The sequence below is a fragment of the Opisthorchis viverrini genome, assembly GCF_000715545.1.
Source record: "Opisthorchis viverrini unplaced genomic scaffold opera_v5_173, whole genome shotgun sequence".
NCBI classification, from domain to species: Eukaryota; Metazoa; Platyhelminthes; class Trematoda; order Opisthorchiida; family Opisthorchiidae; genus Opisthorchis; species Opisthorchis viverrini.
Window position 1 is genome coordinate 326571 of NW_008751827.1, and position 13130 is coordinate 339700.

At 47.1% G+C, this 13130-nt stretch overlaps 1 protein-coding gene across 1 annotated transcript; it reads left to right on the plus strand.

The window, feature by feature from the left end:
- Nucleotides 1–3743: 3743 nt before the first annotated feature.
- On the plus strand, nucleotides 3744–12768 carry T265_07429 (hypothetical protein; the record flags this gene model as incomplete). The annotated part of the gene is made up of 5 exons (XM_009172947.1): nucleotides 3744–4076; nucleotides 4877–5119; nucleotides 10588–10836; nucleotides 11815–11927; nucleotides 12416–12768. 5 exons carry the CDS (start codon nucleotides 3744–3746, stop codon nucleotides 12597–12599), a joined length of 1122 nt encoding a protein of 373 aa, XP_009171211.1.
- Nucleotides 12769–13130: the final 362 nt, after the last annotated feature.

Consider the following 13130-nt stretch of genomic DNA (forward strand, 5'->3'; position numbering starts at 1 on the left):
TCTCCAGTAACCTAATAAGCCAACTTTGCTGCACATGCTCCTTTGGGATAGCAAACTGATTAGTTCGGTGAACATTGTAGTGTATAAAGTCCAAGGGGGTGCACTGTTTACTTGAACAGCTTGAAAGATTGCAAGCTAATAAGGAATTCTCATTTCCAATTGTCAGTCCTCTGGAATGGATGGGATTTGGGTGCGTGATAAAGGCTGAAAACTGGGTCACGCGTGAGCAGGTGTTAAGTGGACACATGGATGGGTGTCAGTGTTTCATTCCATGCCACGAAATGTGTGGGTCGGTCCCAAGCGTGCAGTGAAGCGGTCTTACTGGTACTTCTATCAGCTGTCAGCATTCTGAGGGCCAAAAGCCATCAGTTTGTTGCATTCCCCCAGATGGAGTGTTCAAACGCCACGGTAGTTATCTAGACGTTTTTAGGTATACGACGAGAGTTTAAAGTGGGGATCATAGGACCAATCCGAGAAAGCGTGAATAAACCCCGCTCAGTCCCATGGGATTGAGCGGTGTTGCACGAAAAATGAATGTTTCCGGATCATTTCCGCGCCTGATGAGAGCACATAATGGGCTGACGATAAATAAAAAAATTCGGCAGAAAGTCTACGCCAGTGATACGCAGGCCATCCACGTCTGTCGCAAGCCGCATTGGGTGACCATACCAATATAGGTGTGCTATCCGACGGACCCATCAGCCACGAGTTTCTCCGGAGAGGCCTTGAAATTGCCACTTCCTGAAACTTGGGGAAACCTTCCTTATCCAGTGATGTCTTGGTCATTCTTATTAGGCAACACGCCTTGAATGTTGAGGCCCTGGCGTCACTATCGCAGAACAGCATTTGTGCACTCTCGTACCTGCCCACCTGAGATCTTGCGCTGTCACGGCCACCTTGGGAAGGTGGAGCCAGCTGTCGTCTAACCCTACCGTAACGCGCCCCCAGATTGCCAATGATCACTGCACCAGTAAACAATTCGCTTGCTTTAAAATTATCTTGGGTCGCTGGCTTTTAAAGTTTAGTGTACAAAATCAGTCTGGGATGAACAAATCACTGCCGCGGACCACCTAGCACAGAGACTATGCCGTGACAGGGCTATATAAATTTCGGCACCAAGAACGCATCATAGTGTCCTAATTATTCATGGTGGCCCATGTTGTCACTTACCCTGGTTTGGCCCATCCCGCCAAAGCTCACGCACCCGAACACCGCCGTACTAGTTCGTGCTCGCGCAAGTCCGTTGAGGAACTCCTGTTTCAGATTTCAAGCCAATAGTAACTGGATTTAATGTGACGCCGATTGCTCTGACGCATGTAGCACACGTTTTAAAGAGCTTCAGGAGACAGCGTAGTCTCCGCTGCTAGAACAATGCATAAACCCACCACACCGACCACAAATGTTGGGAGGCGGGTTCCACCCACCCAGTTAGGAGAGGCGAAAATTAAATGCTAACACCGCGGATATCAAATTCTGGCACCATGTTGATCCGCTTGTATGTAACCTTAGGCTCTTGGCAGGTTGCAGACGCAACTGCTTCTTTGAAATCATGTACCACTATAGGGTTTGTAACTATCTTGGCAATCTATTTTTGCAGTCAGGTGAACTCTGCCTTCCCGAGACAGTTCACCCAAACTTGTTTTCATTCTCTCAACGTTGCCTGATGACTCGCTGTTGATAATAAGAAAAACAGGAGGTCAGAGCTCGTCCTGAAGAAAAGGCAGGATCAAAATGTGTGCTCGCTTGGCCACTAGAGTCTTCCGATTTGTATGGATTCAAAGGATGAATACCTGGATTGACATACCATACAAGCTCAGTGCAAGCTCCTGCAACTACAAAGAATGGAGTGTATGACTCGATCATAGTGTAACTAGGAATATGTGCGGGGGGTTGACACCGCAGTTCATCAGCAATCCCGCAATTACGTGAAAGTGCATATGGATAATTCTTCCCGATAAATAGGTGTAAATCCGCACACCTGGTGATTTCGCCTGGTGCGCTCTGTGTTGCCTTGGTAAATATTAATTCCTGTGTACTTCAAACGGGCCCCGCCACCCTGTTATTCGCTCGCTGTTGAACCAGTGGGCCTACCCCATCACAACGGCAAGGGCCCGAAACCTACTGATGAGCCGCTTGGTGGCGCTCAACCGGCAAAGCGCGTTAACGGAGCAAAGACCGTCTCCAACATGCCATAACTGAAGGACTTGTGTCATTTTGTATTCTGGGTCTGTGTGCGGTAAGTAGCATTAGTGAATGTTCATTGCTGAATCTGCCGAGTGACGCTGATTCAGTGACTTCGTCCCCTCAAATGAATAATTTGAACTTGGTTTGCGACCAAAAGAGAAAACGCTGCGCTCAGGCCAATCCTGGAAATCAGTGATTACCACCGCCACAGCGACGCTCAGTCAGGAGTCCACGGTGTGTCATAAGGTCCTGTGAGCAGCTGGTGCTGATGCCCATCACTGCATCTTCGGGTACAAAACACCAGGGGTCACACCAGACTTCACTGAATTAACATGGAATTGGTGACGTCACCGCACCTGGTCACGGACTCCCACGTTAGTGATACTACCATACTAATATATCCAGCGAACCACTAATGAGTTCAGCCTTCTATAACATTAACGTGTCACTGGTGTTGAAAGTACCAGCTGGCTCTACCTTTGGAAGCGTGTTCTCAAATGTCAAATGGCCTAACTTGACTTAACCGCATGCTTTCGCTTTGCTCTCAGGCGCATACACGTGGAGTGGCACTCCACACGTCCCCGCCATTATCTACCGCGGTTCACTTACCATGACTACCCACTATATCACTGTGCCTCATCTATAAACCAAGCGTCGTTTCAACGATCAGCCGTCTAATGACGCGCTCGGTGTATGTGGAGAGAGGTGGAATAACACGTGCAGTGATAAGCAGCTTCTTGCATGATGTGCCTTATTATTATTATCAGAGCATCACCGTACTAAGAACTAACCGCCCTCATGTACCGGTTACGCGCTGCAACTACTGGTTAACTGTATATTATGCTTGCCTCAGCGCAGATGACGGTGATTTCCGTACCTTGACGCTAGATGTAAGATCTTTGTTTTCCCTGTATTGTCGTTGGCCACTTGAAGAACCTGCAGGCAATACCAGGGCCAGCGCTTTAAGAATTCAAACCAGGCAGACTCAAATGCAAGAGAACTGGTCCCGAATTGATTAAGGGAATAGGTTAACGGGTGAACGGTTTCCTACGATATATCTGCGCATATATGTCTCCGTCGGAGGAGTCAGTCTCCCTATGTATTCTTGAACTACTTCAAGTTGCGGGTTTAGTGTACCATTGTAAATCCATGTTTCCCTATCACAGCCTGGAGCATTGAACTTTCTCGTTGTAACCTTGGTTACAGCGTCTACATCTATTTAGAGGGCTCTAGCATTGAAACTCCAGGAATTCAAGTCCATGTATCCTTTTTGCGGACGACTTGAAATCCTGAAGCTCCAATGCTAGTGTCCTCCAGATGGATGTAGACGCTGAAAAGCAGTGTTCGTTGGACTGGCAACTTCCTCTAAATGACGAAAAGTGCGTCCATATGTCATTTGCATGGGACTCAACGAATGCCTCTGTCATGCATGGTGAGAAAGGGTCAGAAAACATCATGAGGATAAATGCCAAAAAGAGATGGGGATCTGGGTCCCCTCAAACTCGTTCTTCTCACTACACCATGAGAAGTCGGCCCAAAAGGCATTCGCCATTTTACGGATGATCCGACGCACCTTCTCCCGTATCACTCGCATGGACTTCCAAATACTCTATGGTGCCTACGTCAGACCGCTCCTGGAGTATGCTAACCAAGTTGTCTACTCAGAACGCACGAAAGACGTCAGCCTCATTGAGCGTGTCCAGCGGGCCGCTACGAGAATGGTTGCCGGCCTCAAATCCGTGGACTACGAAACGCGTCTCGCGATGCTTGATCTCTTTCCTCTGGAGTACCGTCGCCTCCAAGGAGACCTAATTCTTACTCATGCCCTGTTTGAACAAAGCTTGGCAGACAGGTTTTCCATCGTTGACCTATCAAACACACGGGGGGATGTGGTAAGAAAAATTTCAGGCTCAGAGCACACACATTCATTAGACAAAATGTTTTCTCATTTCGGGTAGTAGGTGCCCGGAATGACCATCCTCCGGCGGTTGTTCACGCTTGTGGTGGTCTGGATACCCAAAAAGTTAGTTTACCGGGTGTGTGGCAAAGAAATAAAAACAATAACGCTAGGTTGGGTATACAGTAATAAAGAGGTCAGAGGGAACAGACTCACTAACAATTGTTCTCTTTAAAATAGTTCGTCGTTGGCTCAGGTCAGCGAATAAACAATAATCCAATTATGGCGGTCCAGGGGTCTTCTCCTGAACAGTTCCCACATACAATAGATTCCGAAGATAGTCTGAAATGTTTTGATAACAGAGTTAGCACACGAGGTTCGCGAATGAACGCTGCAAGCCCGAGCGAAATCAGAAGAGAGAGTTGAAGCACGTGACCACGCCTATATTTCGTGAAATTGTACAAGTGCGCGTTATTTTAGTTTTTCGTATTCAAACAAAAAACGATTATGCAATTGATGAAATACGTATTGTTATAATGGAAGTAAAACAAACGTACAAAACGCCACACGCTGCTTCTAGAACCCGGTCTAAAGCACATTTACACACTTATTTATGGGAATCCTCGCGCTGGAAAGCATACTACCCCGCGCTGAGAACATAAACAGCAGTGCTACACCCTTTTTTCATTTGTGCCTTTCAGGTGAACGACAGCCACTGACCGACCGGAAAACTTTGGCAAAAGCCTCGATCCTGTGCACCAATCCGTGAATCCGTGATTCCGTGGTTTGTTTAAGTTCACCCGCGCCGGCGATTCGAATTTCTCCGGCGGCACTCGAAGGCATCGCGAAATGGCGGCAAAGGATGGTCGCGAGTCGGAGGGTAGCGATGGAGGTGAAGAAGAATTTCAGGTTGAAAAAATTCTGAAAGTCCGAATCCGTGGAGGTCGGAAGGAGTATTTCCTGAAGTGGAAAGGCTACCCAGATGAGGATAATACATGGGAACCTGAGGAGAATCTCGACTGCCCAGAGCTAATAAAAGTGAGCTCCTTTAACTGTACGAATTTACGATATGTTTTGCCACTCCACGATAACTTACCTTATTGGGTGGGTTCGTTTTGGCGCCCCAAGGACCTTCGTCCAACAAGGTTTTTTAATGGCTCGATTGAGCTTGATTGACGGCGAACTTGTTTTACTTGGATTCATCGTAAGGACAGTCGGGCAATTTCACTTTCACATCTGGAAAACGGTGCAGTGGGACTGGAACTGGGCTATTCCATTGGATTTTGTTATGTTTGCTGGAATCGTTTGCGCTGAAGCTTCCTCACGAAAGGAAACAGCAACGTTTTGTTTAATGTAAGAATAAGCGGCTAAAATGTAGCATCTGGAGTTCAGGTGTTTGGATAGTACCTGCTTGGATTCGAACCTTCCGTGGACAGTTTCACTTTTCGCACATCCCAAGGGGAAATGACGCTGGTTAATTTGGCGCTCTGATCGCCTATCTGTTTTCCGAAGACAGTCCGAGTAAGCGGACATAACTTACGTATAATTTGAGTTCCGGTTATAAGTGAAGTCGGGCTTCCTTAAGTGGTCTGTGAATGCCCTTTACGCTCGTCTATAATACGATCGCGACCTAGCCGCTCGAGTAACCAGGAATGCATATTTAGATTTCATGAGATAGTAAGATCGCAATGATAGGGCAGCTTTGTGGCGATTGAGATCAGGTTGACAAGCCTCGTTCTCGCATAGTTCGTGTGTGAATTTTTTGGGGCTTACACAGTGCTGAGGTATGGGGCTTTCGGGGGATGGATGTACTACGGCTCACTTCGCAAGTCGACTCCTGAGTTGGGTTGCAGAATTTGTCAAAACAGTTGAAAAGCTTTGGGAAACTGATTGAACACATCTCACCACACGAAATTGATTAACTTGACTCAAGTAAGTCCATTCAGACTCAGGGGATCTGCGGTTATCATTTTGATGCGGGGGAACAATGTCCTAGCGACTTGGATGCTCCCGAAACTCGGTAACTTGTCGTTGTGTGTATTTCCCGCTGTACGTGGGACAACAATCAGTATGACCCTAGTTGGTCTGTCGTCAACCCCATATGTTTTGTATCAGTCATGATCCACGGTACTTCGCTGAAGGTAAGCAGCAGTCTTTTCGGCATCGGAAACTCAGAGTGGTTTGTTTCAAAGGTAAGTGGTATATGAGGTCCCAGTAAACCTGGCGTTCTGTCACAGGCTGCTTGTGGTTCAACTTATTTCAACATTGTGCACTTTGGCTACAAACGGCGGCTTCGGACCTAATTTAGATTGAACTGCCTAAACGCGTTCGTTTTTCTTGCAACCGATTACACACGACATTTACTAACGTACCACCTTTTTCACTCGAGATCCGGCGTAACAAGTGGATTCCTCAGATGATTCTCACAGCTGCACTTCCTTGATTGCCATCTTACCCAGTAGCAATTCGTACACCACGAGTTGCTGTTAGCCTACACCGAAGAGCCGTCATATGCACCGCAGCTGCAGTGATTCAGTCGCCCGCGGACCGCCTGCTTTTGAAGTCCATTGTGTGAGCCGCAGCAATGCAGAAGCCTAGATGCATTCGGCACATACGTGATTTCAGTAGTAGTCATCATGGTTCGCAGCGACTTCGCGCTCGCAAACGGATGATGCCGCATTGTGTGGTATTTTAGTAATGCTTGTGCTCGGGGGTTGGGTCCCATCCAAGGTGAAAATTGGTACAACAGTAATTTCAAGTACTAAATCTATCTATATCGCAAAATATGGCTGTTAGTTTCTCATGGGATTCCTACCATCTGGATTTCCCAAAAGAAGCTGAGGAATTTCCAAAGTCTAAACTGGAAGTTTGCACCTGAAAACCGGTCAGTCGGCTGACTGTGAATTTAATGTTGTCGCCTTCGTGTTGTGCTTACACCTGACTATTTTCAGACAGTTTAGATAGAAACTGACAATCGGGACGAGTTAGCATCTGTCGGCGCTCATAGCCTGCAACGTCTTCGAACAATCACAGAATACCTACCAACCTATGTAGCTCGACTGATCGAGCGGTGGTTCTAAGGCAACCGAAGACGTCTTTTCAGTGCTTGCAAGGGCACCTCGGCCGTACACCCAAGCAGTCTTTACGACTCTGGAGATTCAGGGTATGCCACCTTCACATCATAAGTGGTATCACCAGTCCACGCTGTTCCTTCGGCCGCAACTAGTGTTTTATTGAGGTTTGAACTGCATACATACATCGTCATGTTGTCGATGATGATGATGATGACAACTGATGTTTGTAGTTCCGTAGTAAGTATGCCCAAGTAGGTTTTCCGAGCGACTATGTCTTATTACCATTCAAGTTGCTTTGTGTTCGGTTAGAGCCTCCATGAGCTTTTCAAACGCCCCCAAGGGGTGCTTCAACCTATAGTCAGAGTAAGGAAATATGGACCACATGTAAACTGCCACGATCTTACTCGATCCAGGGTAGCTCCAATAGGCGCAGCCTGATCTCGTGAACGCATCCTGGGGGGAGGGGTGAGTAAAAAAATAGTGCAAGCTTTCGCTTCAGTGCAGTCTTCGGGGAATCAGGGGTGCGGATGGTGAGATGGCTGAGTGGTTAAAGCGCAAGTTTACCGACCAGAAGGTCCGTGGTTCGAACCCGACCTTTTCATCTCGGCTTCCCCTATCTCGTCTTGGGCGACCTGGCGGTATCCCAGCACTTGTGCTTCCTTCTGGTGACACGGCAGTTAGGCACTTGAAGTATGCTACAGCTGAACTATTTTTTCAATGTTACAGAGGATTGTGTACCTTGTGATAGGAACAGTGTAGCCCAGTCGAGTAGGTTTTGATCCTAATCCAGCAGTGATTTGAAACACCCCAAGGTAGCCGTAAGGGAGACTGAAGTCAAACTGCACCTCATGATTTGTGAGGCCAAGTTGATATGAAGGATGACTCCCATCAGCTATGCCATTTGGCTATTCCGGTGAAAGGCATGTATATTTTTTTAAAGTATGCACCGTTTGTTCAGGTGATCTAATTGAGGTGTTTTCTTAGGTCTCTAACTTGTGCCAGTTCCATTAAGTAAGTCTCACCGTTCATAGTCAGGGATTCTGGGCTTTCTTCGTCCCCAGTTGCCACTGTGGTTGTTGTCGCTGGTCTACAGCCGGGCATCACTCTAAGGTTCGCTGTGAAGGTGATATTACGCGGTCGTACAGCGTAACAACTAGAGGCCTATTTTCCCTAGCTTGGGTGAGTTTCATCTGGTGTGTTTGTCCCATACCAGAGGGATTGCTAGATGCTTTTCAGATTATGGTAAAGGCCTCCGCACTAAAGATAAATTCGAGTGGTGCTCGAGTAACCTTTAGAATCGAGCACCTGGTATCCGTCACTTGGCTTGCCACTGAACACGCTCCCTGATTTCAGCCCTCTTAGGTTCGAAATGGCTCAGTAATTATGGTGTGAACTTGTTGATCTGGAGGCCCCCTCGGACCCAACCCGGGCATCTCAACTGCTGTCTTCTTAGTTTGGGCAGCTTGGCAGTACTCATTACTCGTGCCTTTTCGGGTTGTATGGCTGGTCGGCACCCCAAGGGTGTTACGGATGAAATAATTCTTGATGGATTTCTAAGCAGGTACCCCGCATTCAATAGTCGCTTCAGCCACCCTGCGAGCTAAATACCAACATCGCACTCAAGCTCCAAAGCCGGGCGTTCGTAGATCATTACAAGTGGAGGCACTTGCTTCCCGGAAATGGTGTTACATCGGTTCACTTCCGTCCTGATCAACAAATTGCTGCAATTTTGGTCCAGTGGTAAGTGGAGTGCCGCAAACGAATACCCCTGTTGCATCCAAGCTCGCTTGCATCATTCAGGTCTTATGCACCGTATCAGGTCTTCAAAAAAATAGGGTAGCAAGCTGTGGCATGATAGTCAGACAGTAACTCGCTACTGATTCCTGGCTTCTCGGTATCTGTAGTGTTAGTTCATATAGTAAAACCCTGAACCGGTTATCTGGACATTACAGGCAGTCCTTGGGTGACCCAAGCTCATTCTCGGGGACTCCGAGTAGTATACTCACTGTTAACCAACTAATCTAAAGGAGTCAGACCTGATGTATATGGCCTTCGCGATACGTGTTCCATCTCTTCCAGGAATTTACTAAGCAAAATTTTTGCGGTCACATTGCTTTTGCTATTGTGGCAGTCCTACTTTGGTGTCTAACCTGCACATTCCAGTGTTTAATCTGGTACCCTAAGGGTTTCCATGTGCTTCGTGCATTCAGCTACAAACGGTGCTAAGTTTACTGTTTCATCCTTTTGTTTCGGTAAAAGCTGCCGTTAGATATACCAGAGAGTGATCAAGCCTTATAACATCCACGTCCAGCAATTTCTTGACGGGCTCGGTAATCGTCAGAGTGATCGCTGTTCATCGTTGGCGAAATCGTAAGGAAGTACTGTTGCGTAAGGTAGTAACATGGACTGTCGCGGAGGGACTGGCTCCTACCGTGCTGTAACGGTTCGTGTGCCTCCCTAACCCATTGAGTTGTGCCGAGAGGCGTCCGTGGACATTTGCAGAGTTATACCAGTTTGGTCAGTTGTCGCAGGTCCCGGCCCACATAGAGCCCTGACCCCTGTAACTAAAAATACTGTCATGCCATATCGGCCCGCCTGATGTCATTAGCTGTATGCAGCAGGACGGGTCAGTGAAAACAGGCTATTACTGATACTTCTCTCATACTTTTCTCCCCTCCTCCATTGATAACACTCGTAAGCCCATCCGTCAGGACTGACGACCCCGTTTGTCTTTTATCGATCCTGACCTCAACATCTGTGCGTAAGCGGCGTGCAGGTATCTCGAAATCAATCGTCTCGATGGACTGTATCGGGCCGGTTTTAATCGCACTAAGAAGCAATCACGACAAGCTACTCTTGCTGTAACACTGGATTCAGTACGGAAGCGAAGTATGTGTTGAAAAGTGATTATCAGTAACACGGAGCACTCTTAGGATGAGTGTAGGGTCCAGGGCGAACTGGTAGATTGGCCAGTTGATCATGGCAGTAAGTAATTACAAGGCACTTAATGAATCTGTGACCGAGTGGATCTAGATGCCCGTTTCGAAAAGTTCGTTCACAAACACTACATGTTTGGTGATCTCATGTGGACGACTTCCGTTTTTTTTGTGCAGCTCTGTCATCCTTGTCAGATGAGATCTCGGGGTTCTTGTCGAAGCTGTCTACTTTTATCAGTTTGGGATGTTCCTTTAATATCACAGCAGTCCATTTCTAGTGTGACAGAACAGTAAGTGTTTTTCTTGCCACGGTATGCTACTAAGAAGTTTTTAGAAAACTCTTGAACAGTCCACTACCAGTTTCGCGGGTGAGTGTAGTTCGCTGGTGTGTTTTTCTTCAGGCTACGATGTTTCCACGATGTACGAACTGTTTTTGCCATCTACCTTTCCTTGTTAACCCACTTCCCTGTTGACACGTACGTGCTCTTGTATTCAGGAATTCGAAGAAAAGCGTGCTCGTGAAAAGCCAGTTGGAGCAAGTCCGGCTAGGTCTTCTTCCGGCGGTGATGCCGGACGCCCTCGAAGTCGTCCCAAAGGTGCGCCCTCTACACCTCAAAGCGCACAAAAACAGAATGAGGACGTTAGTGAGCCCCCCAAGAAGAAGCGTGCCGCCGTACCATCAGACGCCGACGCAGCTGCGGATGCTGCAGGCGATGAAGCTGGAAAACCGGATGACGATTCCAAGGTACAGTTTCATTATTTTTCAACAGTACAATGGTCCTATAGATCAGGATAATGCTATGACGAAAGGTCTTGAGCCCGTTCTGGGGTGTCCTTTCAGGGGACGGAATTGCGAGATTCTTCGTGGCTGGTGTGGGAAGCAGTGTACGATTGAAAAGGGTCTATTTTATGAGTACTCTAATTGTGTTTCCCCCCGTTCGACGTCGCTATACTGGCACAACTGTAGCTTGCAGTTTTTATACTCAATTTACTTGTGGTCGTATCCTACGTGACCACAAGACTCACTATCACTAGGGTTCATTTGAACCTCGGTTTAGGGATCCACTGAGTTCAGTAATTCGAAATTTAGAGACGTTAGCAACTAACCGAACGTTTCACTCCCTAATGATATACGCACATGATCCCATCCCTTAAGGAGTTTTAGATCACATGAACTAGTGGGAGAGTAGTAAAAGTTTCCAAGGACTTACCCATACAATTAGAACAAGGAACTTGAAAGGCGGTGTATGATGAGAAAGGATCGTCCTCACTGGTGAAGATCCACAGCCAGAGTTGGCAGTCAGCCCCGGCGGATCTTTTTTGGTACAGTTGTCTCTGCATGGGCCATTATTAGAAAAGACCACCTTATATCAGATCGTTTTTGGTTAGAATTGGGGGAGGGAGGCATATGTTTCACCGGCGGGAGAGTTTGGTACAGGGTACCTTAGATGATTCTTCGAACTGTTTGCCGTTTGAGTATCTGGGATACCCTTGAGTTGGTGACCTATGTTCACACATCTGCCAAGTGAAATGTGTGCCCATGCATACGCTTAATTGTGACATGAACCAGTAAATGCACTTCACGCACGTGTGATCAGAGACGTGCAAGTTTGCGGACTTTACGAGAAATAATACTGTCCATCATCATGGCATACGGATGACCGTGACGCGTGAGTCTTCGCCCCACCACTGATGTTGCACCGTATACTTTTTTCTTTTGCAGACGAAGACCCCCAAAAGCGCTGGCAAAACACGCGGTTTCGGGCGAGGCCTGAAGGCTGAGCGAATCATCGGGGCGACAGACTCCAGCGGAGAGCTGATGTTTCTGATGAAATGGTTCGTCGCGTCACTTTTTTGTGTTGTCTATTTGGAATATTTAAAATAACCCATGTAGCTTTGATGTTTTCCCACACTTAACAGATAGTAGCCAAAGCGTATCTTTGCCTCTTGGCTGGTGACTAGCAAGGGTGCGCTGCAACCCATGCGTTGTTTCCCTCTTTGACAAGATCCATGGTTTTCTTGTATCCACATGAGTAACGCCCGGATCCAATCTTATCCTGTCAGTTATCATGCTGAACATGGAGAGCGGGACATGCTCGGTCAGTTTGATAAAACAAGGACCATGGAGATACTGTTTTGGTTGCCAAATATTCAGCTTGAATGCTTTGATGATATTCACAATTTACTACTTTGGTCAGAAATTCTGGTCCATGAGGACAAGTGGATGCTAATGTATTGTTAAAGGACGTCTTGTTAGATTCCACCAACATCCGTGGGGGTCACTGATATGCAAATGGTCATTTAGCTTCTGATCTTTCTTGTAGGAAAGACTCTGATGAAGCAGATTTGGTTCCTGCTCGTGAGGCGAACATCAAATGCCCCCAGGTGGTGATTCGTTTCTATGAGGAACGGTTGACTTGGCATACCCCTGAGAGCCGAACATCGAGTGGCACGCCTCGTCCAAATGCCACGACTCCGACGAGTGCCACCAACACTGCCCGGTCTTAATTTTTCTTTGCATAGATTGCCCCTCGAACGCATTTATCTTACTATCGCCCCACCATTCCTGCTTGCTCTACCATTTCACATTGTTGTAAAAAGACATTTTTAACTCATTTTCTATCCGCCTCCCAGATGTGTCTTCGGTTACATAAACGTGCTCGTTTGCATCCGGTCGCATGTTCCGTTTTATCCGCTATCCATTTGATAGAGCCTAAGTTATCTATTTAGTATCGGTTAACCCTTATCACTCCCCGAGGACAAGACATCTGTTAATATGCCAACTAATTTGGTGTATCGAACTACGAGAACCCCCACCGGTTTGACGCTGCAAGGTCTGATTGCGTACCAAGGTGAATGGTTTTCACTTTCCTGTCCAACCTGCCTCGATGTCATGGTTTACCAGGCTTGTGGTAATTTCTACTGGTATTTTAGTGACAGATAGCGAAACTCGGATGCTGATGAGCGGTGTCCCTTCCAACCATCTCCCACAGCTCAAAAATTGCTGAGGTTAACGCGCGAATTTCTTACCGTGGTGTG